The 14,266-nt window shown below is 52.9% G+C and overlaps 1 protein-coding gene across 1 annotated transcript; it reads left to right on the forward strand.

Annotated features, from left to right (window-relative positions):
• The first annotated feature begins 4,772 nt into the window (after window positions 1-4,772).
• Window positions 4,773-9,439, forward strand: Snai1 (snail family transcriptional repressor 1). The gene is made up of 3 exons (XM_034493653.2): window positions 4,773-4,969; window positions 5,269-5,796; window positions 8,500-9,439. The coding sequence occupies exons 1-3, from the start codon at window positions 4,888-4,890 to the stop codon at window positions 8,682-8,684; spliced, it is 795 nt and encodes a 264-aa protein (XP_034349544.1). The 5' UTR covers window positions 4,773-4,887; the 3' UTR covers window positions 8,685-9,439.
• Window positions 9,440-14,266: the final 4,827 nt, after the last annotated feature.

The following is a 14,266-nucleotide window of genomic DNA, read 5'->3' on the forward strand; positions in this document are numbered from 1 at the left end:
CTGCCCTCAGGAGGCTGAGGCTGGAGGATAACCAGCATGAGACTAGCCTGCGTATGAGACCTTGTTTTAAAAACAAATGACCATGGTGCCACGGCTGTCTCTTTACTCCCGGACTCCGGAGGCAGAGATAGGTGGATCCAAGGCCAGCCTGGTCTACAGAACCAAAAACTACATAGAGAAACTCTGTCTCGAAAACAAAATACAAAAAAATCCCCAAAGGGTTGCTGGCTGTGGTTACAGGCCTTTAATCCCATCACTCAGGAGGCAGAGGCAGAGGCAGAGGCAGAGGCAGGTGGATGGATCTCTGAGTCCAAGGGCAGCCTGCTCTACAGAGGGAGTTCCAGGACAACCTGGTCTACACAAAGAAACCCAATCTCAAAACCCTTCTTGCTTTGCAAGAAGATCCAGTCTGGCTCTTGCCTGTACCCCAAAGTCGGCTCCTGTTACCTAGGACTGGTCTAGCGGGTGGTGTCTCCTCTTGGAGCTGGGGGGGGGGGGGGCTGCCTCCATGTCAGCCTCCAGCAAGGACTGTGAGAACTGTTGTGGGGACACCCAGGAAGATCCACTCAGACTTAGACCTGGAAGGGAAGGCCTGCTTCTCCTCGCCATGCACCCCCTCTGGGGCTCAGATCCTCCAAGGCCTGGAGGAAAATGGACAACCAGGTTCAGACACCAGGTGCTCCTGCACCTGTTCTGACATCTTCAGGAGACAGCAGCCACCAAGGTCTCTTGTAGCCCAGGCTGGCCTTGGATGGGCTATGCCTAGGTAAGGATGATCTAAACTTCCTCCCTCTCAGTGCTGGGATTATAGGCACGCACAGCTACACCAGGCTAGCTACCTAGCTTTACACTTGAGGATTAGAGGCTAGGTAACTTCTGCCTGGAGAAGCTCACCTGGAGTTGGAGTCACTCAGCCAGTGCTAGCCTAGGTCCCTGCACCCAGCTCTGACCACAAGTTCTCCTGGGGTGACTTTTTGGGCTGGGGTACTGAATATTTGACCCAGAGCCTCCTACACGTTACAACTTTTTTTTTTTTTTTTTTAAGATTTACTTAGTTAGGCTAGAGGTGTGATAACATGGTGGCCTACACACATGGGAGGCAGAGGCAGGTGGGTCTCTGTGAGCTCAAAATTAGTCTGGTCTACATGGATAGCCATGACTACACAGAGTCGCTTTCTCTTTAAATGTATATACATACATACACATGTATGTATGTATATATGTATATGTATTAATACATATATACTTATGTGTCTTGGTGTTTTTACCTGTGTTATGTTTGTACACTACCTGGAGAGAGGCCAGAAAAGGCACTGGATCCCCCAGGACCAGAGATACAGATGGTCCTGTGGGTGCTGGGAACTGAACCCAGGTCTTCTGCAAGAGCAGCCAGGGCTCTGAACACCTGCATTATCTCTGAATATTTTTTTTGTGTGTGTGTGTTAAATATGTCATTCTAAGGCTGGTTGTATGGCTGGCTCATTTGACAAGGGTGCATATTTGCTAGGACAGGAGGCGGAGGCTTTGATTCCCAGCACAGCATAAAACTGGGTGTAGTTGTACACACCTGTAATCCTAGAACACAGGAGTCGGGAGGCAGGAGGATCAGGAGGTCAAGACTATTGCTGCAGGGCAAGTTAGAGGACCTGATACCTGTCTGTTATCAAGCAATCATACCAAAAGACTTTGAATTGTCTCTTTGAAGTTCAAAGGCTACTTACAAAGATCTCCCCTTATCTAGGAAACAAGACTTAACTTTCATTTCCTTTGCTAGTCAAATACCTTTCCTTCAGGTGGTTTCTAGAGACCTGTGATGTCCGCTCCTGGGAAGGGAAAGATCAGATGTTTAGGGTCATCCTTGGTTACATAGTGAGTTTGAGATCAGCCTGGGCTACAGACCCTGTCTTAAAAAAAAAAAAAAGAAAAGAAAAGATCCAAAAATAACAGCAAAAGAATTGGGGGTGGGGCTCTGGCTATAGCGCACACACATTCCTGGCTTTGAACCCCAGCACTACAGACTCTGGGTGGTTCCTGCAGAAGAGCTCAGCACTAGGGAGATGGAGGCAGGAGGACCTGGATTCAAGGAGACCCTGAGTGTGTGTGTGTGTGTGTTTGAGCTGGGTCAACAGCTCACCAGCTAACCCAGCAGCCACAAGATGCCCCACAACCACCTGTAACTCAAATGCCGGGGAAGTCTGGCCTCTGAGGGCATCTGCATGTGTGGTATGCACTCACACAGGCACATACATATAAATAGAATCTTAAAAACTATGCCCAGGCAGTGGTGGCACACACCTTTAATCTCAGCACTCGGGAGGCTGAGGCAGACAGTTCTCTGTGAGTTTGAGGCTAGCCTGGTCTACAGAGTGACAGCCAGGGATTACAGAGTGATACTATGTTTCCAAAACAACAATAAATAAGTAAATACATTTTTAAAAAAAGATTCTGCATTAAGCATTCCCCACACCCCACCTTCATTCTGTAAGTGCAGGTGCATCCTGAATTTTATCCCACTCACTTTGCGTGGGTTTGAGCAGCTACAGCTAACTGCACACCTGTTTCTGGCCTTTGCTCATCACTGTGGGGTGGGAAGCATTCTGTTGTTGCCTTCAGGACTGTACATCTCCACAGCCTTCCTTTCTTTCCTCACAGGCTCTCACAATTTAGCCAAAGCTAGCCCCAAGCCCCAAACTTCCTGCCTTTGCCTCCAGATGTATTCCTCCCCACCCCCCACCCCCACCCCGATGTGGATATAGTTAATTTGTTGCTGCTGTATGGTCTTCCACTGTGATTGTGCAATCTGGGCAGTCCGTATCTACTGTTATAGATATCTGAGTATCTTGTATTGTTTTGTTTGGGGTTTCTGATCCCCCCACCCCCATCTCTCTTCCTTTTTCTTTTTGATATTAAGAGCACAGGTGTCAACCAGGCAGTGGTGGCGCACACCTTTAATCCCAGCACTTGGGAGGCAGAGCCAGGTGAGTTCAAGGACAGCCTGGTCTACCAAGAAACCCTGTGGGGTTTTCGGGGGAGATAAAGGTGTCAGGGCTCTTCTTTTGTTTGGTCTGGGTTTGAGACTGGCCATGGCTTCTTAGCTTTGGTTGCCTTTAGAGGTATCCGGTCCCTTTGACTGTTAAAATTCGGATGCCAACAACCCCACCCTAGATAATCAAATCAGGATGTGTCTGCCTGTGAGGGCTTAGGTGTTTTCAGGTACTCTTGAGGAAAAGCTTGGCAGAAAAACCCTGGGTGGCAGTCGGCCTAGAAAGGAAGCTTCCTGGGCGTGGAGAGTCACCTGTCACCCGTTAGGGGCTAAGTCACACCTTTTCTAAGGCATGCCAGCATACATCATTTGACCAAGTTTTACTTTCAGGTCTCTGGCAGGTGTGAGGGTGTGAAGGGCCTCTCCTAGTGGGCTTCATTTACCTCTCTCTTTCCCTCCTTGCTAAGTAGGCTTGGGGGAGGTTGGGAGGAGGGTGCTGCCACTGAAACAAAAGATGAAAGGAAGCCTAGCCAGGTGTGGATCTGGAAGAGAAAACAGGGCTGGAGGAAGGCCGGTACCAAGCAAGGTCCTGTGGTAGAAGTCTGTTCATTGAGCAGAAAGGATGGAGAAAAGTCAAGACCTAGCCAGCTGACGTGTCCGTGGGGACGACGGTGGTGGTGGTGGTGGGGTGCTGTGTGCTCTCCCTCTGGACTCAAGGGGAGATTCATGGACGAACTAAATCTATCCAGAGGGCAGTGTTCTGCATGATGGTTGCCTGTTGTCGAACCATCCTCCCCCGCCACCCTACCCCAAGTGCTGGGAGTTTGATACTATTCACTGTTGTTACCTCCAGTGCCTAGAGACTCAATGGTTCTGCTAGCCTGGGGCCCCAGAGGTTTCCATAGCCCCTCCACTTTACAGGTGTTTATCACCCCATACTATGGGGTATAGGCTTGTTTCCCCGGGGCCAGCCTTCCTCCCTGCGACCCTTCCAACAGGATTTTCAGGAAGTCGGGATCCTCAACCATGGTCTTTGCTACCTCTGCCTCGCACCTGTCCTCAGTGGTGTTTCACAACGCAATTCTAAACACGTCCGTCCTCAGCTGAAAGTCCTTCCGTGACTCCCCAGTGCCCGTAAGGCAAAGTCCAAAGACCCGAGGCCAGAAAATTGGACCCCTCGGGGTCTGCCCACACCAACCTCATCCTGCGAGATGCTCTCAAAGGTTGGACAGGCCGAAGTTACTGACTCTTATCTCGGGCCTTTCCCCCTAGGTGCTTCTTCACTTCCTCTGAGAAGTCATAGGCACCCTCCCCCGTCAGGTGACTGTCCATTGACAGTCACAGCCGGCTCTCCCCACCTCCCTTCACCAAATCACACCTCCCTTTAGCATTAGAATCCTCTGTTTACTCCGTCTGTCTCCCCCACGGCCGGGAAGCCATCCTTGGGTAGGGCACTGAGGGTTTTGTTCAAGGCTGTGTAGACAGCACGTGCAGATCACTGCACTTTCTGGCTCCCCGGCGCCCAAAGGCCAGCAGCTCAGGGGATGTTGGGGGGTACCGCGCTCGGCCCGGGGCAGGTGTAGCCACCAGGGGTCGCCCGAAGCGCTCGGATGCCGCGCGGTCCGGCCCGGGAGGAGCCCAAGCGGAATCTCAGCGCCACGCGGCGTGAGCCCCTGCAGCCCGAGCACCTGCTCCGGCCGCGGTCTCCGGCCGCGCCGCCGCCAGCCATTGGCTCAACCTTGACAAAGGGGCGTGACCAACCCAGCGGCCACGCCCCCAGCCCTGGTACTTAAAGGAATTTGCTCCGAGGGGATCGTAGTGCGGCGGCCGGGCCTCGCGAGTAGAGTTGCCTACCGACCTTGCGCGACCCGGTGACCCGGACTACCTAGGTCGCCCCGGCCACCATGCCGCGCTCCTTCCTGGTTAGGAAGCCGTCCGACCCCCGCCGGAAGCCCAACTATAGCGAGCTGCAGGACGCCTGTGTGGGTGCGTGGTGGGGTGCGGGACACGGGCAACTCGGGGTGGGGTGGGGATCCCAAAGAAGCGGCGGGGAGAGTCGGGCTCTGCGGGCGCGACAGGTGGATCTGGAGCTCCGGGTCTTGGCAGTTGGGGTCCACCGAGGGCGTCTGTGGCCCGGGATGGGGAGGCTCCGCGAGTGAAGACCCGAAGGCAGGCAGTCCTGCGGAGTCCGGATGGGGGAGGGGCGGGAGGGGAGCCCCCCCACCCCCGCTGGCGCCCCAAGAATCGGCTCAGCTGACTCTCTGCTGTCTCTTCTCTTCCCGCAGAGTTCACCTTCCAGCAGCCCTACGACCAGGCCCACCTGCTGGCCGCCATCCCTCCGCCCGAGGTCCTCAACCCCGCCGCTTCGCTGCCCACCCTCATCTGGGACTCTCTCCTGGTGCCCCAAGTGCAGCCCGTTGCCTGGGCCACCCTCCCGCTGCGGGAGAGCCCCAGGGCCGCAGAGCTGACCTCGCTGTCCGATGAGGACAGTGGCAAAAGCTCGCAGCCGCCCAGCCCGCCCTCGCCGGCGCCTTCGTCCTTCTCTTCCACCTCGGCCTCGTCCCTGGAGGCCGAGGCCTTCATCGCCTTCCCTGGCTTGGGCCAACTTCCCAAGCAGCTGGCCAGACTCTCGGTGGCCAAGGACCCCCAGTCCCGGAAGGCCTTCAACTGCAAATATTGTAACAAGGAGTACCTCAGCCTGGGCGCTCTGAAGATGCACATCCGAAGCCACACGCTGCCTTGTGTCTGCACGACCTGCGGAAAGGCCTTCTCCAGACCCTGGCTGCTCCAGGGCCACGTCCGCACCCACACCGGTGAGTAGACATAGCTGAGCGCTGAGTCTGCTCTGTTTGGCCTCAGACCCTGGGGGACTCAACACTTTCTCCCAATGCTGCCAAAGCAGTGGACAAAGTAGCTGTTGGTTGTACTGTGCCCTGCTCTTTACTGTTCCTTCTGGGAGTGAAGGGGTAACTTCTGCTCCCCACTCCACTCGACCCGTACTGGAGAAGCCAGACAGGATATTCTCCACCCGGCCTTCAATCCTGGGTTGCAAACTTCCTCAGTCTTCTCATTTTTAAACTGTACCTAAGAACACTTTGTGGGGTTTTTTGTACAGAGTGAAGTGCTGGGTGCAGTTGCCACTAAGAAATGACTTCCCAGTGACTGGAAAGATGGCTCAGTGGTTAAGAGCACTGGCTACTCTTCCACAGGACCCTGGTTCAATTCCCAGTACCACGTAGCAGCTCACAGCTGTCTGTAAGTCCAGTTCCAGGGGGTCTGACACCGTCACAAATACATGCAGCAAAACACCAACCCACATAGAGTGAGAATAGGATATCATCATTTAAAAAAAAAAAAAAGAAAGAAATGACTTTGCTGTCCTCTCAGCCTTGGGATACGTGGTGGTGGAGAGAGAGCTTCTAAAAGTGAGGGAAAGGCTTGAGCCGGTCTTGGTGGAGGTTCCTGTTGGGGTTATCCTTGGAAAGTGTGTCAAGATTTGGGGTGTGAGCTGGCCAGTTGGAGCTGTGCCTCTCCTGTTGTGGAGTAGTGAGGCCTCAGGGGCCAGGGGTGGTATCTGCAGGTCTCACTGACACCTTTATTACATGAAGAAGACGACTACCCAATTCCCCTCCTCCAGGCTCAGATTGCCTCAGATTTAACCTATAAAAGTATAACAGGCCGGCCTTTCCCCTGCAGGGTTGCTGAGCCATGGGGCTCTACTTTGGGGAAGAGCTGAAGTCCTCAGGGGTCCTAGGCTGCCTCCTATTCGCCCCCCCCACCCCACCCCCGACTTTGTTTTGATGTAAAGGCATGGCTCAGACAAAACCCCCCTTGAAATGCACCACCCTGTTCTCTTGGAGTTCCATTGTGTGCCTTAATGGTGGCCCAGGGGGTGGGGGCCTGCAGGGTTGGAGCAGGTGCATGGGGCAGCGGTGCCCAGCACCTGTTCTGGCCGCAGCTGCTGGCTCATTGCATGGCAGGCCCCTTTAATCCAGGGGGTATCACATATACAGTGCCCCCCTCAGTGGCCTTTGTCCCAGCCGTCCTGGTGCTGATTTCACACTTGCCGGGAACACTATGAAGGCGTCTGGGGGTCGGGGATCTGTGAAGAGTGGGGGGTATCTACACTTCCTGTGCAAGCCTAGAGACTCTCAGCTCCATCCCACCATGTTATCTTGAAACCTCCCTTTGTTAAGATTTAATTCAGTTCTCCCCTCCCTGCTAAACTGACAGAGCTTCAGCCAGTCTTGGGAGGGGTCAACACCCCTAACTTGTAGGGACCTGCAGATTGCCAAGGTACACCATCACACTGGGCTGCTTTTCCCAGCCCCACCTGTGCAGCTGAAGCCTTCTGTGGGTTCGTGCCCCCTAGGATGGCTGAAAGCAGCTCTCTGTTCAGTGAATACCTGCTGAGTGGGTGGGACCCACAGGAACCCTGCTGAGATTCCCTCCGTCCAGAGGCTCAGCACACCCAGGAGTCATTCATCAGCCCTGAATTCCATCACTAGACTCTAACCAAAGGGCACCGCCTGTGGGCCAGCAGGCTGGGAGGGAGGGGAGGCTGCCTTGCCTTGTTTTGAAAATCCATTTGGCATTATAGCCTCATGCTTGGCACATAGTAGGGGTGCAGCAGATGTTTGGTTTTGTCAGTATTTGTATAGCTCAGCCAGGCTGGTTTAAATGAGAGACCCTCCTCCCTCTGTCTCTACAATGCTGGATTACAAGTGTGGACTACCGAGCTCAGGTTCCCCCTTTTTTTTTTTTTTAAAAAAAAAAGCACATTTATTAATTCACATATTCACTGAACAGAGCTGCTTTCAGCCATCCTAGGGGACACGAACCCACAGAACTCTTCAACTACACAGCATTTATTAAGCACTTACTGGACACAGAGCCCATGTGTACTTACAGCCCTGGCTGGGCAGGGGGTGTCAGGATCCCAGATGTCTGTAGCCCCCGTGTTGGGGCTTGCAGTAAGTAAGGAGAGGTTCCCTACTGGTTTGATGGAGGAGCAGCCAAGATTTGGCGTTGGAGTTCGGTGGGCTGCTGGCAGGGTGCAAAGGAATGGCCTAGCTGTCTCTGGGTGGGGGTGGGGAGGCCTCTCTGGACTGCCTCTCAAGCTTTGTCCCAGACAAAGTAAATCAAGGTAAATACAAGGCTGGTAATAGAAGGACCAACCACAGCTCCCCTGCCTAAGGCAGTGACGACAATCAAGAGCTATGGAGGCCTGGTAGGTGACCTGGAACTTGCTGCTTACCTTCTGTGCCTCAGTTTCCCCATCTCCAATAGGACTGCAGAAGGGTCAGATGACAGGCCAATCAGCAGTGTTCAGTGCTTACCTGGTGGGAAGAACTCTGTTTCAGTTAGCCCTACCTGGGAGGAAGTTTGGAGACTCAGAAGTCTGGTGACTTCTACACAGCAGGAAGCCCAGAGACCCCCATCCAGTGCAGGCCTGGCTGTACTTGGTCTGAGTGGGCGCTGTCCCGGGGCTTGCTGACTCTGGCATCTCTCCGCAGGGGAGAAGCCCTTTTCCTGCTCCCATTGCAGCCGTGCCTTTGCCGACCGCTCCAACCTGCGTGCTCACCTCCAGACCCACTCGGATGTGAAGAGATACCAGTGCCAGGCTTGTGCCCGAACCTTCTCCCGAATGTCCTTGCTCCACAAGCACCAAGAGTCTGGCTGCTCCGGAGGCCCTCGCTGACCCTGCTCCATCCCCATCCTCGTTGGCATCTTCCTGGTGTCCTGAGCTCACCGTCCTGTCCTCACTGCCAGGATTCCTTCCAGCCTTGGTCAGGGGACCTGTGGAGTCCATGTCTGGCCCTGGTTCCTGCCTGGCTCTCTTGGTAGCCTTTGCTGCAGATGGCTGACGGAGGGGGGGCAGAGTGCCTTTGTATACTCCCAGAGCCTCCTGCCCCTCAGTATTCATGAGGTGTAGCCTCTGGACACAGCTGCTTCGAGCCATAGAACTAAAGCCAACCCACTGGCTGGGAAGCTTGAACCCCACTCAGGGGACCCCACTTCCTTACCTCCCCCAAGGACCTTTCAAGCCACCTTCCTTGAGGTACAACAGACAACAGACTATGCAATAGTCCCAACCCCCCCCCCCCCCCAGCTGCATCCCTGCCTCAGCAGGGTGGTCACTGGACACATGTCCAGGTGCCCCGGGCCTAGGCAGCTGTTTCAGCCCCCGCCCCCATTTGTCCTGGTGACACCTGTTTCACAGCAGTTTAACTGTCTCAGAAGGGACCATGAATAATGGCCATCACTTGTTAGGGGCCAAGTGGGGTGCTTCAGCCTGGCCAATGTGTTCTCCCAGAACTATTTTGGGGCCCAACAGGTGGCCCTGGGAGAAAGATGTTTACATTTTAAAGGTATTTATATTGTAAGCAGCATTTTGTATAGTTAATATGTACAGTTTATTGATATTCAATAAAGTGGTTAATTTATATACTAAAACCTGTTCAGTGTTGTAGAAGGGGACACATTAAAGGAACTTACAGGAGGGAGGGGCAGGGCCTTAAGTCTTGTGCTTGGGAGTTCTAACTGGAGTGTCATTAACTCTGGGCACTCGGCTGCCCAGCCTGGTATGTGTCCCCATCCGGTACTGTGCAAGCTTCCCAAACTCTTAGTTATTCCGAGCTCTCTTGGGAAGCTGTTTTCAGGGGGCTTAACTACCGCCTGGCCACGAGCTCTGGCCCCACCATAGCAGGTCTTTGGGGCAGAACTAGCTGCCCCTCCCAGCTGAAAGAGGATGTCTTTCCTGTTCCCAAGTGCCTCCTTGTCAGGCAGGCCCACACCTCTGTCTGGCTGCTGGGTACCAAATGGCCTTTGATGCAAGGAAATGGGCTGGCTGGAACCAGGAGGGTGAGAAGCCAGGCCAAAGGGTAGGGGTCATTCAGCTTCCTGCTCTGAGGACCAGGGCTGGAGCAATTTACCTCAGGCTAGTTGGTGCTGGTGACCTCAACTCTGAGGGCCTCCTGGGGCTCAAGAGAAAATGAGTGTCCTTTCTAAGCACAAAAGGTGCTGAAGGTGCCAGTTTCCTGTAGGGAGCTGAGCAGGCGTCGGCAGGCGTCGGCCGGCGGAGCTTCAGCCAGCCCAGCTCCAACCAGGCTGGGGGTGGGGAGCTTCGAGCTCCAAAGGAGAGATGAGTCTTCTAAACAGGAAATGGTGACCCGCAGGCGGGAGCAGCCTAATGACTTACAGCTTTCCTCCCGAAAGGAAAAAAAAAAAAGTCTCTAACAATCGCCAAATTGTGGCAGGCCTCCCTGAAGGGGAGGTTAGTGAGGTGGTACTGGGGGCTGGGCACAAACTAGCTGAAGGCCTACTGTGTCCCCAGGAGGTTTCTCCACATAGGTTGAACAGTGACTGACTTCACCCCAAGCCTTGAGGGATGGGAGGATGGGATGGGCCTCCAGGAGCAGACTCAGCGCTGAGGGCCTGGCCCCAGGTCTAGTGCCTAGGACTTGGTCAGCCTGGTTCTGAGCGTGCTGGGAGTCAGGTAGGCCTGGCTCCTGGCCCTGACTCTCACCTCTCGCTGCCAGAAACAAGCAAGAGTCCCTCTGCTCTCAGCCCCAGTTTCTGCCTCTAGAAACCTGAGGCAACAGTGCCTGTCTCTGGAGAGGCTGTGAGGAAACATTCCTTCAGTCAGTCAGTGGGTACTGGGAGCCGGGGAGTGCCAGGCAGGCCCTGTGAACAGTCGCTGTGCTCAGGAACTTCTGTTCTAGTGGGAGAGACAGAAAACAAACAAGCAATTAAACATACTGCTCTCCTGTGGCGGTGCCAGGATGGAGTGAGAGGCCGGGAAGACTTGAGAGCAGCAGGCAGGGTTCCCACCAAGGCAGCCAGAGCCCTCAAGAGGGTTGACATTCCACTGAGAGGGGAGGAGGATGAGAAGGATGGAGGTGGAGGAAGAGGGATGGGAGAATCCTGGGAGATGGGGGTGGGGGAGTAGGCTGTGGGGCCTGGGAGAAGCTGTCCTGAGAAAGACCATGTGAAGGTTTGTCCTGAGAAAACCAGGGAGGAAGGCCGGGGTCTCTATGGAACCTCACAGCCCAGAATGCAGCCACGGGACTTTGAGAAGGCAGCTGGGACCAAGGTCCCGCAGGCTGTCTGGGAGGGCAGAGATTAGAACTTGGGAGAAGGAATGGGTGGAGGTGAAAGACAGCAGGTGACAAAGGGCTGGGACCAGGGCTCTAGTAGCTGGGTAGCTTAGTGGCTTAGTGCCCACCCAGCCTGGGGCCTTGCTCACTTCCTTGGGACTGGTCATGGATCTCACTAGGTAGGAGAGAGGACAGAGCTGACCCAGAAGGAGCCTCTCTGGGCCTGGGGCTGAGCAGACAGCCTTCTGTGGGAAGAGCCGGGGTGGGGACAGCAAAGGATTACTCACAGAAATGTGCAGTTTTTGACAATGTGAGGAGAAAAGTCTGTCTCTAGGAGAAGGCAGGCAGTGAAACTAGCCAGGGAGAAATGAGAGGATTGGGGGGGGGGCATCCTTTGTTTTTTAGATTTGTTTGTTTTGTTTTTGAGATAAGATCTCCCTATGTAGTTCCAACTGTCCTGGAACAAACTATAGACCAGGCTGGCCTAGAACTCACAGAGATCTACCTGCCTCTGGCTCTCAAGTACTAGGATTAAAGGCATGTGCCTGGGCTGGAGAGATGGCTCAGTGGTGAAGACCACTGACTGCTCTTCCAGAGGTCCTGAGGTCAATTCCCAGCAACCACATGGTGGCTCACAACCATCTATAATGGGATCTGAAGCCCTTTTCTGGTGTGTCTGAAGGCAGCAACAGTGTACTCACATACATGAAATAAATAATCTTTTTTTTTTTTTTTTTTTTGGTTTTTCGAGACAGGGTTTCTCTGTGTAGTCCTGGCTGTCCTGGAACTCACTCTGTAGACCAGGCTGGCCTCGAACTCAGAAATCCACCTGCCTCTGCCTCCCAAGTGCTGGGATTAAAGACGTGACTCAGAAATCCACCTGCCTCTGCCTCCCAAGTGCTGGGATTAAAGACGTGCGCCACCACCGCCCGGCGAAATAAAGAAATCTTAAAGGCGTAAGCCAACACTTTATTTGAGCATTATTTCTGAAGCCAGCCTTTATGTAGCTAAGGCTAGCCACAAAGTCTTCATTGTAGTAGTGGGTTATGTTGCCTCCACCTCCCCAGTGCTGGGCTAACAGATGTGCACAACTATGTCTAGTTAGCTCTTTTGAGGATAGACCCCCCCCCAAAAAAAAAAACCTTGTGTATTCCAGGCAAACATCCTATGAGTGAAGTTTCATTCTAAGCCAACCCCACCCTGACCCCCTGCTTTGAAAAGAAGGTATAGACTAGGTTATCACAAAAAAAAACAAACAAACAAACAAACAAACAAAAAAAAACCACCCAACAACAACAAAAAAAACCTTTACCTTTCATGTGAAGGGCCTACAAGCACTGTGAGTTTTTGTGGTGCTTGGGATGTAGCCCAGGCTCTCATATACATTGGGCAAGTGCTCTACCACTGACTGCCAAGCTACAGCCCCAGCCTATGTTATTAGCATTTTTTTTTTTTTTTTAAAGTACAGGTCTCCTAAGCTTGGTGGATCATACCAGCATGCTGGAAGCTAAGGCAAAAAGATTGCTGGGAGTTCAAGGCCTGCTTGAGCTACATAGCCTGTCTCAAAAAGAAAAACAAACAAACAAACAAACAAAAACAAAATAAAACCCAGGTGTGATGGCATATAACTCTAATGCCAGCTTTTAGGGGACAGAGGCAGGTGGATCTCTGACAAGCCTGATCTATAAAGTAAGTTTGTGCTGGGTAGTTTTATGTCAATTTGACACAAGCTGGAGTCATTTGGACAGAGGGGAGCCTCAGTGGAGAAAAGATTTGCCTGTGGGCTAGCCTGTGGTACATTTTCTTGATTGATGATTAATGTGGAAGGGCCCAGCCCACTGTAAGTGACGTCATCCATGAGCAGGTGATCCTAGATAGTATAAGAAAGCAGGCTGAGTAAGCCATGGGGACAAGCCAGTAAGCAGCACTCTTCCATGGCCTCTGCAGCAGCTCCTGCCTCCAGGTTCCTGCCTTGAGTTCCTGTCCTGACTTCCTTCCATGATAGACTGTGACATATACATACACCTATACCTACACCTACACCTACACCTACACCTACACCTACACCTACACCTACATACATATATCCCAACATTGGCTGTTGCAGGAGGGCTGGTATATGCCTCAGTTGGTCCAGTGCTGGTGCAGCATGAAGCTGGGCTTCCCAGCACTGCTTAGCCCGGGCCACATGGTGGGTGGTGCTTGCAAGTGATCCTAGTACTCTGAGTGGAAGGAAGGAAGGAAGCACAGAAGTTCAAGGTCGTCCGTGACAACTTCCTAAGTTGGAGGCCAACCTGGGCTCCTGTCTCTAAAAACAAAACAAAGAACTCACCTACTACAATGGTCCTAAAATGGAGCCTTTCCCGCACAGCCGTTCTTACTGTGCTGGACAGTTGGCTTCCTGCCTAAGAACAAGCCCCTGTCTCCGCCGCAGCTCAGAGCTGGGCCTGGGGAGATGCTGGCCAGGGCTGCAGGATCTGGCCGGGCCATTAACTCTTCCCTTGGGATTTTCTTTAAAATCATTCCAGGAAATAAACTGGCTGTAAAGCCACCCCCGGGTGAGTGTCCCAGCAGGCAGGTCTGGAGCCAGGGCCACCTCTGGGCACATCTGGGCCCTATTAGTGGCCTGGCAGCTACTCAGAAGTATCCCCCAGACTGGGATGTGTGGGTCCCAGCAGGCAGGGATCTAGGGCGACCTTTTTTTTTTTTTTTTTTTTTTTCTTGCTTTCCAATGGTCAGTTTCACAAATGTGATAAGAATTTATACCCTCAGTAAAAACAAAACAAAATAAAAAAAAAAAATCTGGTGCTTTAGAGATGGCTCAGCAGTTTGGCTAACCTTATAGAGGATCCAGGTTCGATTCCCAGCATCCACAGGACAGCTTAAAACTGTCTGTAACTATAGTTCCAGGAATCCAATGCTCTTTTCTGAACTCACCAAGCATGTACATGATACACATACATACATATGTGCCGGCAAAAATATGCATACCTATAAATATGGGGGGGGGGACATCATGAGGCTCAGCTGACCATGCTATCACAGCTTTCCTGGCGCCTCTCTGTCCCCAGACCCCAGGTCATGAAAAACTTAATTTACATTCTCTCAATAAAAAACCAAACATGGCTGAGGATGTGGCTTGGGATGTGCTTGCTTGTCTAGGGAGTACACAGGGCTCTGAACC

The sequence above is a fragment of the Arvicanthis niloticus genome, chromosome 2 (genome assembly GCF_011762505.2).
Source record: "Arvicanthis niloticus isolate mArvNil1 chromosome 2, mArvNil1.pat.X, whole genome shotgun sequence".
Lineage (NCBI taxonomy): Eukaryota > Metazoa > Chordata > Mammalia > Rodentia > Muridae > Arvicanthis > Arvicanthis niloticus.

Bases quoted from the DNA above. Each gene is read 5' to 3' on its own strand.
- Snai1 (XM_034493653.2), top strand. From the start codon at position 4,888: ATGCCGCGCTCCTTCCTGGTTAGGAAGCCGTCCGACCCCCGCCGGAAG. The intron at 4,970-5,268 runs GTGCGTGGTGGG...CTCTTCCCGCAG, and splicing joins GCTGCAGGACGCCTGTGTGG to AGTTCACCTTCCAGCAGCCC. The intron at 5,797-8,499 runs GTGAGTAGACAT...ATCTCTCCGCAG, and splicing joins CCACGTCCGCACCCACACCG to GGGAGAAGCCCTTTTCCTGC.